Here is a 24,174-nt window from a genome sequence, read left to right on the forward strand (position 1 = left end):
TGGTTTTGTTTTGTTTTTGTTTTTGTTTTGTTTTTTTTGGGGGGGGGGGTGTGATTTTGAAGTTTCTCAAGCCTTTAAAAGGCATCCTTTTTTTCAATTTGCCTAGTGTAAAATACAATTATTTTTAAGAGTGTTTGTTCTGAAAGCACTTGATTACATTTGTTTTAGTCTATTATACTTCACATTGCTACCCCAAACAAGTTAGATTTGCAGACAAATTTTCACAGTTCTTCAGAAAAGTATACCAAGACCATTTATCATTGTGAAGACAGTCATGCAGCAACATTTTTAGTTGTCTGCATGTTATAATTTATTGTTAATAAAACTGTTATGTAACAATTTTACAATTGTTACTAAAAAGTCTCAGATGTGGATCAGTCACACTTGGCTAATACTAGATCCCAGTCCATAAAGGCCTGTATCTGTGCATTCTTAAAACAAAACTATAATCATTTTGAGTCAACATCTTGAAATACTTTACATGTATGACATTTAGATGTCACTTTTATCCAAAGCAGCTTACAATTAGAACAAACTGCAAGGGTTTAGGGCTTTGCTAAGGGCCCAACAGTGGCAACTTGGCAGCAGAGGGGCTTGAAGTGGCAAGCTTCTAATGACTAGCCAAGTACCTTCACCACTGAGCTACCACTGCTTCATGTGCAAAAAAATAAAACATGCTTGTGCATTGTAGTATAATCATTATTCCAAATGAAGCATTAGATGTTGAACTGAAGTTAGCATTTCCTCAAAATCTTATTCACTTACAGTCTCTTTAATCGAAACACCTGTAGTTGTATAATTGGAGTCTATAAACCATCTGGTTCCATACGCTAATTTCTGTTAGCCATCATTCAGCCCTTCATAAGAGCACAGTTTCTTACCAAAGGTTTACATCAAGTGCCAGAAACAGCAAGTCCCAACATTCAATAAAGATGACTGTGTGTGAGATCTGCCCAGTTCCACCATATTCCCTTCATCTGAAACAGGTGTGCCGTGTGGCATATGAGATCATGCAGACGCTGCACCCAGACGCCTCATCCTACTTCCACTCTCTGGATGACATCTACTACTTCGGGGGACAGAACGCACACAACCAGATAGCCATTTACCCCCACCAGCCACGCACCAACGACGAAATCCCGCTGGAGCCCGGTGATGTGATCGGCGTGGCAGGCAACCACTGGGATGGCTACTCCAAGGGCATCAACCGCAAGAGTGGCCGCACTGGCCTCTACCCCTCCTACAAGGTGAAAGAGAAGATAGAGATAGTGAAGTACCCCACTTACCCAGAAGCTGACAAGCTGCTCAGTAAGCAGTAGAGACAGAGAGAGACTGTGTGGGAATACATTCAATACTGAATACTGTAATGAAGAAAGCCTGGACCTCCTGGATGGAAATGCACTGTCTGTGTGTGTCTGTGTGTGCGTGTGTGTGTGCGTGTGTGTGTGTGAGAATCAGTGGTGGCATTATTTACAGGGTTTGAGACTAGTTCCTAACCCTAGTAATTGGTCCTGAAGTCCATATATTAAGTGGCCATCAGGGTTGTGGAAATAAAGAATGGTCTACTAAAAGACTACAAGATCAGCTTGCCACTGCAGCTACTTCTCTAAACCTCCGGATAAAATGAAGAAAACTGCCTTTGATTATTTAAGATCAGTTGAAAAAACAAAAACAAGACACTCCACACTGCTTTAAAAAAACAATATGAGAGGAATCTTAAACCTGGACTCTGAACATAAACTTTTCTTTCCTCCCTGTGCTGTTTTTCTCCTGTATGAACACTGACTTCGTTCTTTACAGTAGCTTCAACCACTCCTGTCATATCCTCCATGGTTCTGCACTTCAACCATGGCAACGCCATCACACACCCTTGCACCCTTGTGCTCTCGCCTTCATCTGCCATGCTGTGCTTTAAAGCAAAAAACATGCCTTTTGGTGTTTTTTTTCTAATTGAGACATTACATTTTGTGTTATGTGTGGGTGTGGGTGTGGGTATATGTGTGTGTGTGTGTGTGTGTGTGTGTGGGTGTGTGTGTGGGTGTGGGTGTGTGTGTGTGTGTGTGGGTGTGGGTGTGGGTATAGGTGTGTGTGTGTGTGTGTGTGGGTGTGGGTGTGGGTGTGGGTGTGTGTGTGTGTGTGTGTGGATCTGAATTTGGTGCCTAAGAAGAACGGGTGACGTCTCACAGAACGTCACATAAAGGTTTGCGAGCTTTTGACTCCAGAGCCTTATGGAGGAATATACTCCTACCCCTGTACTGCTCACTGTCTAATTCACAACACCTCCCTCCAGTGTGTTTTCAAAATATGCTTTAATGTTATTAATTTCTGAAAAAAAGATATGGAAAGTGATCATTAAAATGTAAAATTTTAATACTAATGTTAATAATGATAATGTTAAGAGGAAGAATACTGATGATGACAGTGTTGGAATGTCATTATCGTAACAGGTTTTAGTCTACCATTAAGAAATATTTCATATTTTATGTTTGTGAGGGCTTGTCTTTGGTAAGCCGATCAAATAAATTGATCAGCCAACATGGGCCTCTGTCTGTTTGTCTGGTGGTGTGTGTGGTGTGTATGTACTGGAGTGTGTGAGGGCACACAGGTATACAAGTGTGTTAGCAATCATAGCAGCACAGGAAGATGCCACTATGTTTCCTTTCCATTCTGTCAGGAAGTTCGTAGCATTGGTGTATATGCATCTATGTGCATGTGTTAGTCATACAAACAACGCTGAAGATGGTAACACTGGTGTATATGCACCTATATGTGTGTATTAGTCATATGAACAACAGTGTAGTAGTGCTTATCCAAATTCCTACAACTCCCTAGGGAGTGTGCTTCTCCTGGACTTGTGGACTTTCACAGACATGTAGGTCACCCACAGGTGGGGAAGCATGCCTTGAACAGATATTTTAACTGCTTTAAGATATTTTGCTGCTTCACTCAATTATCCTTTTACCTGGCCTGTGAGCTCTATCATTAATACTGAGACTGATTACAGTGGAAAAGAAAAATCACTTGTGCTTTCTTGAGTACTGCAGAAGGCCTTCTTTCAAAGCACCACATGTCCTTCATGTGTAAATGCACACTGAGGAATACAGATGACCTGGACTCTCCAGAAAGGCAGCAACAACTTGCAGCTTTAAGATATGCGAGGGATCAAAATGGCACACTGTTTCTGGATTTGAAGTCTGCCTATACCTACACCTTTAAGTTACACTGACGTTAAACTTATATCATTTAAGTTTGTCCCATATTAATAGCTACCATTATCTTAAGTCATTGGATCTCTGTTTCTCTTTCTCTCATATCACAGATATTGTCCCTCTCCAGGGCAGGCATGAGGATGCTCGTGTCTGCTGCTTCACTCTGTAGCGACTAGCAGGTAGCTCCTGGCCTGATCTGATATAGTGGTTGATTTATAGGCTGTGTCTGTGCCAATGCTTGCAGAGAAATTGCAGCGTGCTTCTTATCGTCTTACACACCACACGTGTGCACCCAGTTCTCCTCTGGCCATTCTTTCGCTCGAGACGCATTCTAAAGACAACAACAAAGATGATGTGTTCCGTTATTCGCTAGTCCTTTTCTCAGGGTGTGCTTAACTGCAAATGTTCTAGTATTAGCATCTTTTGTCCAAAATTCTATGCTTCAAAAAAGTATGTCCATACAATGAACATGACCACATATTTCACAAGAGGTAAAAGGATGGTTCGTAATTCCTAAATCATGCAGTGGTACTAAGCCACAAAGCCCCTGTTACTATTTTGAAGGCCCTTTTAAAATTCTGAGGTGGTAAAAATAATCATTTAGAAATGTTAATCCTCTGACAAAGATGTTCATAAGCTACTGCCTATGCATGGAAGCTATTAGGCTGCATTTATAGATATTAAATTTGTAACTCAAACTATGATTAACTTTTGATTAATTTAGAGCTGAATCTCAGTTACATTTTACAGTGGCAGGTTTTAGTTTTCTAGCCCTGACATTTACAGAATGGCTATTAGTGACCCCAAAAGCTTTAAATATATATATATAAACATCCCTGCCCCCAAACTTTAGCTGACTGATCTAAACTCTCATGGATGCTTTGAAATGATAAACTACTTCTGCAGTGGCCTAAATAAGAAATCACTAACCCACATCCAATTGAAGATGGGATCTTTAAAATCTTTTTTGAGGGATTTTGCTTTGAAAATAAATAATTGTCTGTCCTTTGGACTTCTGTGAAATTGTATGTGTGGTTTATTCATATCTGGTCTCTCAGATTCTCCGTCTTTATCCAATAGCCTATTACAGCTTTCCTACAAATGTGTTGTGCCTCTGTGCCAGAAGAACCATATAAAAAATCTATCAGATAATTATTAAGTTATTTCTCAGATTTTTAATAGACCTTTGCTACATGGAAGGCCAAATCCATAGTGATTATTGTAAAGACTTTTTGTGTTTGTAGTTAAGTAGCTACATTGTATGAGCCAGTATGGCACTTTAAAAAATATGATTTGAAGTTTTATACAAGAGTACCATACTTAGTTGATAAGCTAATTTCCATCTGCAGTCCCAGATGTTGCGTTTGTTACATGTAAATGAGCAATACGTTACTTTTACCACATTTCTGTAAAATGTATGAAATAAAGAATCAAATTGCTTTGTAGTTCTCAAATGAACCAGTAGTTCACTAACATTGAAGTGGACATGATTAGTGTTAATACAGAAACTCTGAAACATCCAGACCACTAGGTGTCAGTGTAATGGCTATTTCATGTTTAAAAAAAATCATTGGAAAAAAAATCTGTCAGTTCACTATGTAGCGATAACTATACAGTGAATAGTGAACGAGTTAACAATTCTGAAATTCTGAATGATAAGGTGGTGAAAACGATCAAATTATTTAAAATAACACGAAGGAGAAGCAAACAATACAGGTTCATGATTCATGATTCAGACTCATTCATTGGTTCTTGGCAACACTTACACACGCACAGCTCATTCATGTCTATGTCAGCTGCTATGCAGACTGAATGTGCTGCTCTGCTGATCTGCCACTACCTGAATAAGAGTAGATACAGATAGAGGTGTGTCTCTCACTCGCCACGCAATACTGGCAAATTTACTATGGCACATGGTGCTTTTAGAAAAAGAAAATTGCTGAAGGGGTCTGAAAAGTCATTAAATCTGGCATCAAAGTTGAGAGGTTGGCAGCACTGCACTGAGTGTCTCAGTGAGTAGTCGAGAACAGTCTGTAGCATGCAAACTGTGCCATGATACACCGCTTTGCCATGGCATGCCACTAATAATACACTACATTTCACTTCCTATGCACTGCATTCATATCTTCACAGTTTGCTTTTTACCTGACAAGATTTTTGGTCAAGAGAATGAGCAAACAAGTTTGAACAAATCTGCTGTCATGACCCAGTCACTAGCCAGGCCTCACACTAGTCACGGCTCCCTTCCACTACCCCATTCAATACACCAGTTACTGATTATTGCACACACCTGCTTCTCATTTGCTCTTGCTTATTTAATCCTCCCAGGTGCCCGAGTCCAGTGCTTTGCAGAGATAGCCCCTACAAGCCAAACTAGAGACTTTGCAAGCCTGCTTGAATCAGCTATGCTCCTAAAGTGTTGTTGTTTTTCTTTTTGGCTTTTGACAAAATACACTCTTTTGTTTCTTATGCCTTGTTCCTGACTTTTAGAAAATGTCATAGCTGCTGAAAAGTTGAACTGCACTACTTGAACTGACCATGATACAATTTACATTGATTATATCATGGCTCCATAATTTTATAAAATACTGTCATCTAATGTGTAGTTATTTTACTTGTGACCTGCATTGAACTTAAGCTATGTTAAACATTCACTATGTCAGATGTATTTATATTTTAAATCAGATACTGTTTTAAATACTGCTCAGACTACTTCCCACACATAACTGCTAGTGACCATTTACTCTACCATAGCATGATGGAACACCAGAAAAATTGTTGCTGAAAAAATATAGTTTAGTTGATCAAGCTTTTAATAATGGTAGACAATTACAGAGCCTATTATTCGATACTGGAGTCAAAACATTTGTTACATCTGTCCCCTGCTAAATGAGTCAAGACTATCGGAAGGGAGGCAGCTGTCTGTGGAAGATGGTGAAGAGAGCAGTACAGCAGAGCTCACTTGCACCTGGTGAGATGGAGACAATAGCAGAGATGGCCTGGATCCACCATCGAAGCGTGAAGGTGTCTGGGAACCATACTCCTCACAGCCACAGGTGGTTGCCAGCCTATTTGCTGGACTACAGCACAGCTGTATTTGGCACTGGAGAGAAGAAAAGGTGCTTGTGGATCTGCTTCTGGAACAACGCAACACTGTAACGGTGCTGATCATGGCTCTCCTGCTGCCCATGGCTGTCTAGCACCATTTCAGGCAGATGCCAGGGAAAGGAGTTAGTGCTGGAACATTTCCTGATTGCACCTGCCAGAGAAGCCGAGGTGGCGTGTGCATCGCTGCGCTGGCAGTGATGTGCCAAGTGACGGTGGAGGGACTGGTGTGCAGGTGCCACAGGAAGAGTGAACACCAGTCAATGGCGTGAACCTGAGCCAGTGGGATACAGACACTCAGAAAAAAGTCAGCCTGAACCAGAAAATACGACCCTCAGCATCGATGCCACAGTTAGGAAGCATAGCTGCCACTGTAGACTTCGGGTGGATTGAAAACCACTCACAGTGGCTTGTGTTGCCGCTACGAGTACGCATGCTCCCTGGCACCAAGTTTGCCACAACTGTCGACTGGGAAGCAACGACTATCCAGCTCAAGTCCATCACCAGCAGCCGAGTGGAAATGAGGAGGAGGAAGCAGCTCCAGCTTGTGGTGGGGCGTCTGAGCTGAGTGCACAAATACTGGCTCATGCCTATACAGGACGCATGAACGCTTGTCTTGGATTTCCTTCTGGTGGCTGGGGCTGTGCACAGTCTCAAGAAGGAAACAGTGAGCTTAGAGAAGAGACGTGGAAAGCTGTCTGCAGGGGCTGTTGGTGGAGCGGAGGTAGAGACTCAGGGCTACCTGGCAGTGTGGGCCTCATACTCTGAGGGGGATGCCGCTGGCTCTGGGCAAGCTGAACACAGTGTCAGAGCCGGTTGGTGGATTTCTGGGGGTGGGATAAGCTGTCAGTTCAAAGACACATCGCTTTCTTGTGGGTGAGGCCACCAGTGCTTGTTGGTGAATCCCCGAGAGCCGTTGGCGTTGATGACACACAAAGAGCGGATGGAAAGCACAAAGTGCAGCTGCAAAAAAAGAAAGGGTTTTGCACAACACAGGACGCTTTGCACCGGTATAGAGACATCTTTGTGGCCACTGACAAAAAGATACAGACCGCATCAACATTGCACTGTATCAACACAGATGATGCTGCACTGATTTTGGCTCCGCCCCCTCTGGTTTCCATTGGCTAAGAAAGTGGCCACAGTGCAATAAGTGAAGGAAATTGACGCTGCGGGAGTCATTGAGCTATTGAACAGTCTCGAGTTTCAGGATAATTTTTACATTTAGATTTTCTATACTCAGCAAACCTACACATGAAAAACAACATACATTCTCAATCGCATGGAATAGTGCATGAAACCAAATAAACTGCTGATTTGCAAAATAATATTAGCTAACAAGAAAATGGCAGGACAATGGAACATGTACAAAAGCTGGAAACTTGTTACTGCTTAAAATGATATGGAACTTTCTAGAAAAATGTATTTATAAGTTAAGGATCTATCTGGTTAGCATACTTTTTTACAAAGTACAGGCTAGCTAGCATGTTTGCTGTACATACCAACCTTTTGGTGAGTTCTGAGATGTCTTCGACGTCATTTTGCCAGTGACCTTTATTTTGATGCTCCGTGTAGTGCATGTAGCACCTCTACTATGTCTATCTGTCTCAAGGTTTTTGTTCCTGAAGGTGATGATCATTGTGTGCAGCCATGCTGAATTTAACATCAGTGTGAGAGCAGCAAGCTGCAAAAAATGAATCAATCAATATTGTGCATGCTCATCTCAGAACTGACAGGCAGGATTCTTGCTTGAGATTAGATAGAAAAGGTTTTTTTCAAATGATCAGTTATATTCTTGTCGTTGTCCCCCCCCACACACACACACTTAAATATCATCAATGTTAAGTTACGGGTTGATGTGTGAGTCAGTTTAGCAAAAGTCTGAGACAAGTCATGAGTCCTTCAAAATATGTCAGAAGTATGACTTGGGTTTGAGTCACTGACTTGAGTTGCCATCACTGGTAATGGCAAAGAAAATGGAAAACAGCTGAGGATAATTGGCTGCTCTGCACTGTCACAAAGCCCAACTCATACCAGCACCCACACAATGCCTTGGATCATCTCACCAGCTCAGACTGGTTCAGTTAATTGGATCAGCGGAGCGGGTGTTTGCAAGTGGCTCTCTCTCTAGATGCCAAAGATGCCTTTCCCATCACCGATGCCGAAAATAATTTTGTCCTTGTGGCCATGATATATGTCACTAAGTGGCCCAAGGGGCCAGGGGCACAACTTTGACTTGGTAGTCATGGCTATGGTCTGCAATTGGCTGGACGGCCATAAGACCCAGACCATTCTGCTCCATCTACAGATCGACAGCCTTGTGGAGTGTCTAGCTCACCATTGTCACTGTCCAACAGCTGCATGACTGTGAACACCACCTACCCCTGGTCTGGCTGACATGCCTCTTCACTGTACAGGAGTCAACTGGGTTCACTTCAGAATGCTCACAGATCTCATCTTTAGTTGTCCACTGCCGTTTAAGGAGGACAGCATGGCTGGCGCAGGGAACATCAAGGAACTCTGCCATGACTTCCATGACATGCACCAGTTCGACAGAGATGCCACTGCTCATCAAAATCAAGCATATGAGTCATGATACCAGGGGCAGCCACTATTGTGAGTGTGGCTGCTTAACCCATAGCTGCAATGCCCAAACTTTCAATGCCAATGGGAAGGACCCTGCATCATGGAGTGCCTGGTTAAAGTGGTGTATAGTGACTTCACTGGTCCTGTTAAAGAGAGACAGTGGACAAGGGACCAAGGAGGGGGCACCCTGTGGCACTCGTGTTGACCAGGACAGCGAGCAGGCTGCAGCTGTGATGACCAGAACAGTCAGCAGGCCGCACACAGGCTGAAGTGTGAGTGGAGCTCACCCTTCCATGGCTTTGTGTTGGGACAGACAAATGCCTTGCACCTCTCCACAGACATTATTTAGGTACGATTAATTTGTTTGTCAAAAAGTTAAATTGTGTGTATGTTGAGTTAGTTTAATCATGTTCGTTTTAGTTTAACTATCATGTTGTACTTGCATTTTAGTCTCCCTTTGATATCCCCCATTATTTTTATTTTCCTTTTATTCTTGTTTTCTGTATGTCTTTTTAACATTTGCAACAAAAGTGCCCTAATTTGATTAGAAATGGCATTCTCTTCTTCTTCTAACCTATGCCAATGCTAAAATAATGATCTAGTTGTAATCTATATAATCTGTCTAACACAGTTAAATAATCCTCATTGCTGACAAATTCTAGCATAGCAGGTAATTTGTAGAATATCTTGTTCCTAGGAAGGTTATTCCTTTATCTATATTAACTAATCAAAACTGGATACTGACCTTTGCTAATCTGCTAAAAAAAAAAATCAGTTTATAACTTCACACTTACTTCAAAGTATATTATTTACTTCAGGGTTAAGAATCTTGTGATGTTGAAATTATATAAAATTCATAACATCCTATTTATTTCTTCATTTTTAAGGAGCAATTTAAACAATTTTTACAGATACAGTTTCTGTTGTCATGTAAAAAATCAGGTACTCCACAGGCAATGAGAGTCAGTATCCAGGGTGGTAGTGAAAACAGAAGATCTTTATTGAACACCATGAAAGATAACACCATGTCTGGACCAGTAACAACGACTGAACAATTTAACTCCTTCAACAACTTAAAGGATCTTCCTTTAATCCCTGCTGCCTCTTAGAGAGGTGCTATCATATTACTACTCCCTGATTTTCAGAAGTACTTGGGAAATACACCACTGTTTCTTTAAATATCTTGCTGTCTCAGGCTTTTCTGCACATCATTATCTTCATCCCAAGGTCAGGGCATTTTTCTGAATAGTAGGCCACAATTAGGCCTCGGTCTTTGTCTTTCTCTCATTGATTTCACATACAGAATTGTCTTGACTTGTACATAGGATTTACATTTTTTCATCTTTAATTGGTACATGATGCCAGCCAATTCATGTGTTTAAACAAAGATTAGTTTATGATGTTAAAAGAGTGTTAACGTAAAAAAAAAAAAATCCAATACTGTTTCAATAATTTCTTCAAGATGTATACTGTGTGGGTTGTTGGGACTGACACATGCCCTGCACCTCTCCACAGACATTATTTAGTTATGATTCATTTGTTGGTAAAAAAAAAAAGTTGGTTTGTGTGTATGCTGAGTTAGTTTTATGTTCTTTTAGGTTTAACTATTGTAAATGTTAGCCTCCTTTTATTCGTGTTTTCTTTTTAAAGGTTTGCATCAAAAGGTTGATAGTAGGTTGATAATAACAAATCTCTTCCCACACTTTGTAGGCACGACCTTCTCATGGTGAAGGTGGTGTGAAGTGGTGGTAATAGGAGTCCATTATTCCATGTAACCCTGTATGGTGCCTGCCCTCCACTGCTGTAGTGATCTTTATATCCCCTCTCTAAACCTCGGTCTTAAGAAAATGGGTGCACTGTGGGAAATGTGACATGATACTGTTCAAACAGTCTAGCCAAGATTTACAGTGTCCTTGTGTAAGGGCACGCCTCTGTGTTTTCTGTCACTGTCAGAAACAAAAGTGAGGTCAGGTGGAATGCATTCAAGAAGACTTTTCTCGGCCACTGAGGCATGAATGCTGGTAAACTGTAAATGTGTATGTGTAACAATGTGACTCTGTTTCTATATCTGTGAATACAGAATACAGGAAAACCCAGCATTGGTCAGCAGGAGTCTTCAGCCATGTTTATTTTCAGTATGTTCAGTGTACATTTATTTTAAGCGATACATAATTATTGTCCATAAGACAATAATATATATATTTTTTGTATCTTATACCTTTGCCTGATTAACTATCCTCATTTATCCTCATTCAAATAGAATGTATGATTTGGAACCAGACTTGCCTGGCAATAACACATCATCATCAGGACAACATAAAACTGGGCTCTGCTTCTATTAAGATCACGCCATATCCTCAGTATGTATGTGTGCCAGTGTGTAGGTGTTCTAATGAGGGGGTAGTGGCTGAGACTGGAGGATTTGGCCTTGGTTGAAGAGGGAGTCTATTGGGTGTGACAAAGAGTGATGGAGCAGGGAAGAATGAATAATTCCCTGAAAGCCTGATTTCCCAGAGTTCTCTCTGTTTCAGCTGCCACTCCCTCTGCTGGCTTGGGGTTGAATAATGAGTCTGGTCAAAGAATGTGTGTGCGTGTGTGCATGTGTGCAGTGTATGTTTGTGAGCGTGTGTGTGTGTATGTGTGTATACAGATCAGGTTGAATTTAGTTTTTAGTGATTTGGCATGATGTGTTCTTCATCGATTAAACATGTTTTGATGAGTCTCTTCACCATGTAAAAATCAACCACACCTGCTCTTGTCATCGTTCTCTTCACTCCTCCTCTTAAATAAACCTGGATAGAAAGATAATGAGTTTCAATTGCTTTTGCTTTCCATCTATTAAATATTAATTGATGAGGGACATTTCGTCAGGTACACACAATCAAACCCTCTTGCTGATAGCTCCTTTAATAGGGGATGAACTCCAGTGCAGAGATGAAGCAGGAGGTGTATGATGCATGGGGGGTGCAGAATGGGTTTTTAGGATGGCAGCTCATCCAGTGCTCAGTGCCTCCAGGGCCTGAGACAGCATAGCCTGGTGAGTCAGCATTCTGCTACATACTGCATTCTCCTCTACTCTGGTCTGGGGAGAGATCCCATTTAAACTCAGAAACCCCCAGAGAAAATGTCTTGTTTTCTCATTGGTTTTCATGAGAGTTTAGCTTTGCATCAGACCTCCTGGAAGTGTGATGAGGAAAAAACCTAGCAGGGGTGAATATAACACCTCGTAGCTTTGTTGATAGTGTAGAAATGGGAAATGACTCAATTAAAAACAAAAGTGGCCCTTGAAATGTTGCTCTCATTAAAGTTTTGAAGTTATCAGTGTGGTTGTTAAGTCACTGGTGAACTAAGAAATGTAGCTCTCATTAAAGTTTTGAAGTTATCAGGGTGGTTGCTAAGTCACTGGTGAAGCAATAGCTTTCTGTTTGTCTCTTTTTTTAACTGGAGATGCCCAAAAAACTTTAATTAGCACTTCATTTTGGCAGAGATCACACCACAGGAGACTCTCTGACAGCTGTGAGCATGTGCAGGATCACAGCCAGCACCAGATTTTGCTGTAAACGAGCCAACCCCTACAATGTAGTTAAGACGGCGTAGTTATAAAGTGTTGGTCTTTGATAGGTAGTTAGGGCTGTCCTTTTTAACAAAAGCATACTGCATCCACTCATACACACATTGTCAATGGCCCTGAGAGGGATCTCAGTAAGCACATGTCACATTATACAGCATATGTTGTCCATTGCTCTGCACATTTTGTTTGAGGTCAAAAACAAATGACATGAAAATCAACAGATGCAAGGATATCACCGTGATAAAGGCAGTGGTGAGGTTGGTGTAGCTAAGGAGGGTATGTGCAATGTTGTCAACAAGATTTTGCATGCAGTTTGCAGATGTGTGTGTGTGGGGGTTTTTTGTGGGGACCAAATGTCCCTTTGATGAAAGGATTTTAACCATACTAATATGAAATACCCCACAGAGATGGTAATACAAGACTGTGTGTGTAAACAAGCTTTCTGATAAGCATGCCTGGAAGCAGTGCTCTGTGTGTGTGTGTGTGTGTGTGTGTGTGTGTGTGTGTGTGTGTGTTATTGAGTAAGCAAAAGAGAAGAAACGGAGCCGCAAGCTGAGAGCCGCACTGCCAGCCCAGTGGTGTTGTGTGGTGTGGGGAACACACAGGAGGGGAAATGGCCTGCTTTCTGCAGCCCTCTGTGTGCTGTTTCTATCTGAGGAGCTTAACATACTTTGTTTCATCCCTTCTAACCTTGAGTGGGGAAGGACAGGAGCGCTGCTTCTCATCTGCTTGCTCTTTCTCTCCCTACTGATCAGAGTAAGCGGCTTCATCTCCTCACTCTGATGAATATTTGATAAAGATTTTCTTCAGCTGCACTCGTCTCTCTCCTCTCTCTCTCTCTCTCTTTCTCTTTTCCCTTTCATTCTTTTCCACTACATCTGGCTCTCCCTCTGTCTCTCACTTTCTCACTCCTCAATGCACAGTATATAATCAGCACAAACTTTAATCTTGATGTTCACTCTATACTAAAGTCCTTCACAATGGCACAGTCACTCTGATCTCTCTCTCTCTCTCTCTCTCTCTCTCTCTCTCTCTCTCTCTCTCTCTCTCTCTCTCTCTCTCTCTCTCTCTCTCTCCCTGTACCACTGCTGTGGAGTGGTCTGCAACCCTCAGTTAGAAACATCAGCCATGGTGGGCTTGGCTGTGGTGCTGGTGGAAGCGCAGCTGGGTAGCTCGCTATCCTGGGACGCCTGGGTGCTCAGTGCACTGCTTCTCTTTGAGGGGTGAGGTGTGAATTGCCCTGCCAATGACAGGCTTAATGAGGTCTGCAGTACTGACCATGTGGAGCCAGGAGACCCTGTGGGCCACTCAGAGAGAGAGACCCTGTCACAGCACAGAAGGGCTCCAGGGAGCTTCATGATGGCCAGGAACCTGACTAGCAACCCAGCATTTCAGCGAAAACTGGAAGAGATACACAGGCCAGAAATGGACATAAAACAGACATGGCTACATATTAAACCATCAGACAGAAATGGTCCCAATCTATAACAGGGTCATTCTAAATGATGATAACTAATTACTGAAGCCCATTCTGTGTTTCTGGACCACACAGTACAGACTGAAAAAAAGCAGTTAATCATATTCTTTAGCAGTGAATTTTGAATTGAATTTTTGTCTTTTGCTTGCAGATACTGTGACTCTTATTAATGAGCACTTTGTAAAGGAATGTTGAGAATAATATTTATTTCTTCCAGCACCCAAAGGCAGAAAAAGTTCGGAAACTGCGAAAGCCAGATGTGAGTCTTGAGGGCCTGTATTATTTGCCAATCGGCTTCTCCTGTGATGCATCAAAGGAAAACGGGCTTGTGAAAGTGAAAGTTTTTTTCAGCGGTTCCTCCACAGAGAGACCTATAGCTGAGCGGTGTTAGCCCAGCAGCAGTCACTCTTATAGCTCAGTTACTCCGTGTGCATGTGTGTGTGCTTGAGTGTGTTTGTGTGTTGATGAAGCAACTTAGAGTCCTGTTTACTCAGCTGACATAAACACACACTGAGATCCATCGGTTTTCCAACTGAGAGAGAGAGAGAGAGAGAGAGCGAAGGAGAGAGGCAAACAAACATCCCTTTCTATTCTCCTCCACAGGGGGAGTCTCCTTGCTAAGTTCAGCTGAGGTGTTTAGATGGAGCCCAAAATCACCAAACAGCATTTTACCCAGTGCTGATGGTCTGGATGCACCAACCCTCACTTTGATGAATAATTCTTCAGAGCTGATATGCGAAACACCACACACACACACACACACATACACATACACATACACACACACACACACACACACACACACACACATACACACACACACACACATACACACACACACACACCACACATACACACACACACACACACACACACACACATACACACACACACACACACACACATACACACACACACACACATACACACACACACACACACATACACACACACACACACACACACACACACACACACACACACAGCAGCTGTTCCTTCCTTCTCTTTTCCACTGTGACTGTTTAAAGCACTGATGAACATATGGGCAAACAGACACATTGTAGAAAAGAGATGGAGCTGACCCTTCTACTACTGTCTGTCCCCCTGCCACAAACACACACACACACACACACACACACACACACACACACACACACACTAATGTTATTGTGTTCCAGGAACATGATCTCGCATTTACCTCCTAAACTACCAACTCAGATCACTGCCTTAGTAATTCAGCAAACAATAGGTCACAATTTACGGATGGCAGATGCAAGGGTTCAAAAAGAAAACATGGCCAACCCTCTTAATGCCTGGTCTTCTGGTGATTTGCATCTGAATTTTATAATTATAATATTTAAGACTTTAGGAGGATGAGAAAGAAGCCTGACTCCCAGATCTGTCTATGTGAAATCTTGTGCATTTCACCAAATGATATGGATTTGTTTCCCCTTTGGTGATAAGAGTGAACTTGTGCTCTGATTGGTAGTATGGCGTGACTTTAAAGTAAGTGCTTTCTGATGAGTCAATTTTCAGTAAAACAGTTTTGTTCTGTTCAATGAGCATGTGTTTTTGCCACAATGCAAGGAAAGGAGGGTGGGAAAGATTGACAGTTATGCAGACAGGAACTGCAACACTTATTTGTTATCCTGTTGTAGCTTATATAAAATCTTTGTTGTAGCACAAAAAATGTAAATCCACTCATACCACCTGACAAGCTCCTGTGATGTTCTCCATGTCCTTTCACACTCTATGGAAATGAGGGTAGTCGCTTTGAAAATTGCAATCCTTATGCTGGTTTTTTTTTGTTGTTGTTGTTTGTTTTTTTTGTTTTTTTTGCTTTTTTAAGTTAGACAAAGAGATTCCAGTGTTTCTCAGTGTAGCAAGACATGTGCATCAGCTCCTCTTTTTAAAAAGTATCTACCTGCCAAAACTGCTCGATTTTCATTGTTAACCTCCTTTCTTGTCTCCCAGCACCAGACTGATGACTGCTGCCTGAGCGATGCACGGCATGCATTTATGGGAAATAGATTAAGAGTAACAGTTGAAACGGAAATCTTTTAATGTCACTCTGGCCCCATTTCCCATAATGCTGATTCCATAATCTTTGTATGGTGATTAATCAGAAGGGGCGTGGATGGTAGCGTCAGCTGTAAAGAGTGATGGAGAGGTCAACAGGGAGTGCTTTAAATGGGCTAACGTTTCACTCCTGTTGCATGACCCTCATTTCTGCATTTAAGTCACCATCAGAGGTGATTAGTGGCCCTTGACTGATGGGGTGGGGGGCGGTGATGGGAAACAGAGACAGAGAGAAGGGGAGAGAGACAAGTGACTGACTGCTAGAGATGTAATCATGAATGAGGGACTGGGTTAGGATTGAAAGGAAACTTTGCGTGCGTGCGTGTGTGTGTGTGTGTGTGTGTGTTTGAAAAGAGAAGGCGCAGTAAAGGGGGAAATGGTCAATGACAGGAGGACAGCACAGTCCTACAGGGCACAATTCAGGACCAATTTCATTTCAGAATGAAGACAAGAATGTGAAACACCAGAAACAATAATGTCACAGAAGACAAAAGGCACGCAGAGAAACTTTAGCCTTATCTTTGACAGCGCTATAGAAAAGACAGTGACACAGACAGAGTGAAAGAACTTTTGTCTGAAGCAGTTACTTAAGACATATATGGGTGCCAAGGCCTATTTGAGAGTTTGTTTTATAGAGAGAGCACATACCCCAGCCTGTTGAATAACCACCTTCCTCTTTCTTACTATTCCAGATCATATTCAAATAATTTCTCAGATTAAAAGGCCACTGACAGGTACAGAATAGGAGCAGATGTGGCCTGTTCAGGGGCTGCTAATAACAAGAGCAGAATAGAGCTTGTCGTTTTTCATTTGCCTCCTCTGATGAGCTGATAAATACTCTCTGGCCTGTACTGTGCTCTGTTTGAGCATGCACAGGGTTTCTCATTTCTGCATACTCACTCAATTATTCAGGACAACTCTATGCTTCTCTGAATCTAGCAGTGTAGGAGCTCGGATCCTAAAGTGCTTCTCACCCAGGAAAATGCACTTCGAACAGGAAGGATGAAGGTTTCACCATCTTGTTTTGGGTTTTCATGTGATGGGCTTCAGTCTCTTCATCTCTGCACATAATTAAGACTCTGACACTAACCCGCATTGTCGTGCTGGTTGTATTCCCAGATTGCCTGTAAAAGGACCAGTAGTGTCTAATTTTTATTTTATTTTTTTTTAATCGTCATCGTCCTCATCATGAAGGAGGATCAGAAAAAAGCAAAATAGAAGCAAAATGGTCTGAGATGACGGCTGGGAGAGAAAAGCTCTGTGAGGTTTGGAGGGACCTTGGTGACATCTGCCTCATGGAAAAGGAGGACGTGTGCACACCCTCACAGACACACGTGTGTCTGATTGCATGTGTGTACATGTGCGTTGCATGGATATGTCCCTGTCTAAAACCAACTCGACACATGGGTCCTGCTCTACTGCTCAAACATTCTAATAGTATAATTTACTATGAATTCATACCAAGTCTGATGAAAAAAGCACACATGTTCTTGGTTTGACAAAAAACAAATATTTCTCTACCTGTTAGAACAGCTTTTGACTTCTGTGTGCTACGTCCAGCTTTCACACAGGCATCTGAATGGGATGAAGCATGCTGACAAATGAGTTTGGCAGCTAATTTCACGCTTACACTGCCTGCACTTAACCGGCACCAGCAGTCCGTCATCACCCAGAATGACCATTACAGCCAGGGATGTTGTATGCTGAATAGTGGGGCAGTGAGTTTATTCTCTAACCCCCCATCCATTCCCTCCCAAATGGACTTGAATAGAAGACACTAGAATTTGTGCAGAGGAGGACACTGATGCTAGGCTGCAGTCATGCGGGGAATTTCTGGGATGCGTGACTTGTATATTTTCACTTTGCAAGACTAAGACACATTTCTCTCCAGAACACAGAGACTTAGAGACAGCCATTACATGTTCAGTTGCAATAAAAATCACACAGAGTGCTCTAGCAGTGCAGCGGGATGTCTCCCTGCTGTCACAGACAGGGAGAGCTGAACTCCGCTCACATTTATTAAACTTTATTCAAAATATATGTGCATATATGCTCTTGTTGCAGAAAACTTTTTGCATATATACCCTTCTGGCCATATCCTTACATCAAACCTGGCTGAAGTGTAAGAAGGAAGCAGAACAAGCCAAGAGAGAAGTACCTAACATGTGGATGATGGCACAATTAGTAAATGAATGTTGTTGATTATGGGTGGAATGAGAATGACTGGCACATGCTGTTGTTTTGAACAAGAACAACCTTTCCATTAATGAAGGAAGACAGCATGTCTTCTGGGGTAAAGGAGATAGAAAGGGAAGGACAGAGTCACAGAAAGAAACAATTATGTTTTTCATTTGCTTTCATCAGTTGTTCAGATAAGAGGAGCGTTTGAGATCTGGTTCTTTTTTCTGCTTTTCATCATGGGTCAAGCCACATACATGCCCCTATCCCCCAGATTAGTCTGTTTGGCTTTTTGTGTTGTCATATCCTCCAAGTGCTCCTCTCATCTGCAACTGTTTTCTGAACCTGCACAAATTTCTGGTTAATTCTGGTTCAGTCTTTTTTTCACCCCTGTGTTCTTCACCTCTCTGCATGCTCTCACATTTCTGATTCATCTTTGCAAAACCCTTTACTCTCTAGTAAACTTTTGTTGTTGTTGTTGAAGTTGTTGTTATGAATACCATGGTTGTTTAACTTTTCTGGCATTCCTTAACACCACAGGCAAGTTGAGTTAGCATAGTGGCTAAAAATGAATTAGTGCCCTATTTAGAAATATCTGAATTTACAGCCTATATTTCACAACACAGAGTCCAGGGAGAGAGCCACTGTGAGAGCCACTCTCTAGCTCAGATTTACAGCCACTCACACACCTGCTGGTCTGGAGATGGTCTATTTGTACTGGCAGTAAGTGAGCAGAGGGCGTCATAACAAGGCACCCCACAATTTATTCCCAGAGGAAAAAGAACGTTTCGTTTTGGTTTATGAAGCATCAATGATAGATTACATAAGGAGTTACTTGGGTTCTTTCTTTGTGCCTTTTTAAATATCTTGCTTCCTTTAAAAAATTATTTACTTGTCAGTGTTAGTGTTAATGAGCTAGACCTTAAAATCTAATTACATTTAGGAATTTATTTAATAGGCTATATGTCTGTATGCTAGAAGAAAATCTCAACAGAAGATATGTGAAATCCTCTCATAATCAATACATTTTAGCAAGACTGTATTTTAATGTAAGCTACATTAATTTTTAATATAGACCTACCATATTGCACAATTTAAAATATTGTTTAGTAATGTTTATAAGCATAAATTAAGATCATATAAGCATCCACACTTTTGAAGAGGACCAGTGAATTTGCTTTTCCAAACAATGTTTGTTCTAGGCTTACTATTCATTTGACCTGCTTTTCACAATAGGCTGTTTTACTAGGGCGATATGACTGCCATCTACTGGTTGTATTTAACATATAATTGTAGTGATAATTCCTTCAAAAATGTTCTGACTTTACAGTAGACACGGTTATGTCATATTCAATTCTGCGCAAAAGTTTATTTGTATTCACAGCTAGTAATTTTAGACTATACATAATACATATAATACAAATATACATATTTGTTTGACTTCAAAATGGAACGTAAATAGTGTGGATCGCTGGGGACAGTAGATGGCGCTCCTTCTCTGAGGAATACACTCCAACGCGTATTCTTACGCTTCGACATCAGAAATTTGACAGGATAGGACGCTGAACGGTAGTAGTCCTAGCGCAAACATTACTCATTTTTACTCACCATTATATTACGAAGCCTCAGTTAGTATTGCTACCAATCTTTGAATGAAAGTAACTTCATATTAAAATATATTTAATCATATTTAAAAATAATAAAAAATGCAAAAATTAATTTGGCTGTGTATAGCAGGTTTCATTAAGAGAAAAAAAACCTCTGAACGACATACACTTAATATTGGCTGTACATTGTTGACAAGTTTGCACAGTACTTTTGAATTGTTGAAATGTTTTCTGCATGTCTGCACCTGAATCGAGTTACTGTGTCAATTTGTAGTGTATTGAAAGGTAACCTTTTGATTAATGGGTAGTGGGTTAATAGTAATCATTTTAATAAAAATGCATTTCATTTGTCCTCTTTTGTTGATCAATGAAGCCATGTTACCAGACAGAGTATGATCGATTTTCCAGAAGTGTGTGTGTGTGTGTGTGGATGGGGGGGGGGGGGGGGCATGTTCTGTGATTTTCAATTAATTCTCCAATAAATTTTATGTATTGATATTCCATATTATACATTTGGTCTCTGATAGAACCTTGCAATACAACCTATAGGATAATAACAACTAGACTGTATTGAACCTGAAACACTGTTACAAATTAAATGAAATGACAGTCTTTATTCGTGTTTCAAGCAGTTCTATGATACACACTACAGTTTCTCTCTGTATTGGACCTGCTTCCCCTATCTCCCATTCCCTGGACACGCCAATCAATGGCAGAATGAATTGAAATAAACCTAAAGTGGATTTTTTAAAGCATTAATGCTACCATCAAAGAACATCTATCTTACTGGCTTGGATGCATTTTGAAGTCAATTACAGAGAAATCATGAAGAAAGGCACTTAAAAAATTCTAAGATGAAAAATTAATATTGTCTGTACTTCAGTCTGCAGGCCTGTTTGCTAACAGGGAGCAATACTTGGATGGTAAGTCAGCTAGGTCATAGCCAGTGGAGATGCACATTACACCGGTATTAGCATAAATGGATCATCGATTTCCACTGATGTTCACCTTCACTTGTGTCCTGCAGAATTGACTAGAATGGAGCTGAAGCATGTATGTGTGTTGGGGGTTGGGGGTGGGAAACATTTGTGTTCTTAAGAAACATTGATGAAGATATGATCTTTCAGTGTGATCTCTGCCCTCTCTACCTCTCTTTCTGCTCCACTTTGTCTTGCTCTCTCCTTACAGACACACATAGATACACACACAAACACATACATGCCATGGTATAGTCTACTATATTCCCTGAGATAGAACAGCATATACAACTCTTTTAGGTCTTGACCACTTAGGTTCCTTGACAGAAACTTGTGAGTGCAGGTCTGTTAAAAGCATGGGACAGAGTGTCCTTGCTCCATTTTACCAAGGACTTGGGGGAAGGGCCATGGAGAGTCGGACCAAAAAGGAAGAGCAATCAGTAAATAACAATCACCCCAGGGGCTATGTCTGGGGTGCCTTGTCATCTGGCCCCAAGTCAATTTAATTTAAATGTAAATTTCAGGAATGCGTGGCGTTAAAAGGCTTATATTAGCAAAAAGGAGAAAGTTAATGAATGTATTTCAATCTCTGTAACTGCACTGCCTCCTTCATTTACCTTCTAGAAAATATTGGCTAGGCTGTTAGCAGTTTGGGCTGAAGTAATATACATATATTCCTTAACAACCCCTAACTCAACATTTAGATCTGTCCTTTCAATCTCCTATCCAATTTCTCATGTCTTGCTGTATCACAGGCATATTTAAAGACGTTTGGGAGAAAGCTGAGTTATGGTGACTGACAAAGCTGCTTGCGGGGTTTAGATGATGCTTCCCTTGCTATTTGGATAACATCTTAATATACCACAATGGGGAATGGGGAAAAGAGAGAGAATGGGGGAGGGAGAGATGGAGAGTGGAGAAGAGAGAGCATAGCCTTATGGGTAGTCAGGATGGTTAGCATTCTGTCTGCATACATGTGAATTGCAGAGGAGGATTCATTTAAGAGCACCTTCCATACAGACTGCCAGCAGAAGAGACATGCATTTCTGCTCCAGTGCCTTATGTACACACGTACGCAAATACTTTCTCACACACTAAAGGCGGTGGAGGGTTGGGTACAGGTGCTTGTGAGATAACAGTATGATCTATTGTAAGTGACTGTACTTAACTTCCTTTTTCCAAAGGAATCCTTCTAACAAGGGGTGCCTTGGAATCACATTTTATCTTAAACAAAAACTTATTTTACCAATCTTATTTCATTTGAAGCATGCACCAGGCACTGTAGTCTAATTTACAGGTTTGCTGAAAGATATGCTACATGTTCTAGGTGCTCAGCAGATTTCTGAGGATTGAACTGCTGAGCATTTATGTAACGTTTGTAGAAGAAACTATCAATGTTGAGATGTTACATACAAGTTTTAGGCAATGGTGTTAAATCCGTCACAAGATTAAGAACTCCAGAGTTTCAAGACTCTTAATTGGTTATGTGCATTTTTGCTGCCAATCAGTTTTTGAAAAAACAAACTATTAATAATAGTTAAAAAACTGTTTGCATGTTGTGCCGCAGCATAGCCACAGGTGCCTTAATAAGCAAGGCTAAAATAGTCATGAGGAATTGGATCTGAAAGAGCTCTGTGAAGGGGGCCTTGGTCAAAGCAGCACGACCACATGCAGGGTTTTTAGTGCTCTGCCAGCAGAAAGCTGCTTGGCTTGAGCTCCCTGCCAATTAAGAACGCTGAAATAATGACCTGCGGGGCTCGGCTGTCTTGGGAGGGATATGCTGACATGCTGATTTCTCATTCAACTTGAGTAAACCCCAGCCTTTTTCCATCATGGAGGAAAGCAATAAAAGAAGTCACTTCACACTGATTTAAGATCATCTTTCCCTAATCTGAATCATTAACCCCTACACCTGTACTGTATGCATAGAAATTGATGTCACATCTGTAAATATTGCTAATCCATGCTAATATACTACATTCCAAGGATCTTTTTTCTGGACAGTAGGACAATAGTAGAGATTAAGCCAATAACACCCCTCAGGATATGTTAATAAAGCTTATTTCCCTCCAGAGTTGCATTAAACTCTACTGCTGAATCCACTGTCTTCCCTAAACTCCTGCATCTATGATGCAATAAAGTGATATAATTAATTTGTTATTCAGGTACTAATTCCACCCCATCCTTTTCACACCTCCTTGTTCCCCTCTCTGTGTAGCTGATCACCAAACTCACCAGAAAACATGAACTCCTAAGAGGGATAAGATGTGTAAATGGAGGGTTAAACATCAATGTCCAGCACACTGTTACAAATTAAGTGTGGATCTGCAAACACTGTGGTACAGCCTGTGATACGAGACTGGATTTATCATGCAGCTAGCCCTGAGCGAAACTGGTGCTATACTTTGGTAAGGAAAAAATGTTTCATGCATAATTGTTCAACATCTCTGAAAAGCTTCACTCACTTCCAGTAAGCAGGGGTGTTTTCCTTTTTTCACAACACATAGAATGTTTTACCATGTTTTAATGTTTTGGTTTTTTTTCTCTAGTGCACAGTGACTAAGATTAGCTGTAGGATAACTGGTTGATATGGTATTGTTTTAGAGATTCTAACTGGTACCTATTTTGCTGTGCTTATGTACTTCTCTATGTAACATGGGACTATGGGAAGAATTATGTAGGCTAATGTGGGACTCTGAGAGGAATTGTCTAACACGAGGCTTTGAGAACAATTGTGTAACGTGGGCCTCTGAAAAGAACTGTACAAGATGGAGATCTTGGAAGAACTGTATAACATGACTCTGGGAATAACTGCATTACATATCACTCTGGGAAGAACTGAATAATGTGACTCTGGGAAGAACTATGTAACATGAGGCTTTGAGAAGATTTGTGTAATATGGGGCTCTGGGAAGATCTGTGTAACATGGCTCTGAGAAGAACTGGGTAACATGAATCTCTGGGAAGAACTGAATAACATGTGGCTCTGGGAAGAACTGGGTAACGGATCTCTGGGAAGAACTGAATAACATGTGGCTCTGGGAAGAACTGGGTAACGGATCTCTGGGAAGAACTGAATAACATGTGGCTCTAGGAAGAACTGGGTAACGGATCTCTGGGAAGAACTGAATAACATATGGCTCTGGGAAGAACTGGGTAACGGATCTCTGGGAAGAACTGAATAACATGTGGCTCTGGGAAGAACTGGGTAACGGATCTCTGGGAAGAACTGAATAACATGTGGCTCTGGGAAGAACTGGGTAACGGATCTCTGGGAAGAACTGAATAACATATGGCTCTGGGAAGAACTGGGTAACGGATCTCTGGGAAGAATTGAATAACATGTGGCTCTGGGAAGAATTATATAGTATGTGGCTCTGAGGTG

General features: G+C 41.3%; 1 protein-coding gene across 2 annotated transcripts in view; it reads left to right on the forward strand.

Annotated features, from left to right (window-relative positions):
- The window catches only part of fut8a (fucosyltransferase 8a (alpha (1,6) fucosyltransferase)), a 56,511-nt gene extending 54,524 nt beyond the window's left edge, over positions 1 to 1,987 (forward strand). For both annotated transcript variants that reach the window (XM_027014072.2, XM_027014073.2), the window contains one exon: positions 987 to 1,987. In XM_027014072.2, the coding sequence (XP_026869873.2) occupies positions 987 to 1,319 (333 nt within the window). In that variant the 3' untranslated portion in view covers positions 1,320 to 1,987. The remainder of the gene's footprint in view (positions 1 to 986) is intronic.
- The last annotated feature ends 22,187 nt before the right edge of the window (positions 1,988 to 24,174 follow it).

The sequence above is a fragment of the Electrophorus electricus genome, chromosome 13, assembly GCF_013358815.1.
Source record: "Electrophorus electricus isolate fEleEle1 chromosome 13, fEleEle1.pri, whole genome shotgun sequence".
Classification (NCBI taxonomy): Eukaryota; Metazoa; Chordata; class Actinopteri; order Gymnotiformes; family Gymnotidae; genus Electrophorus; species Electrophorus electricus.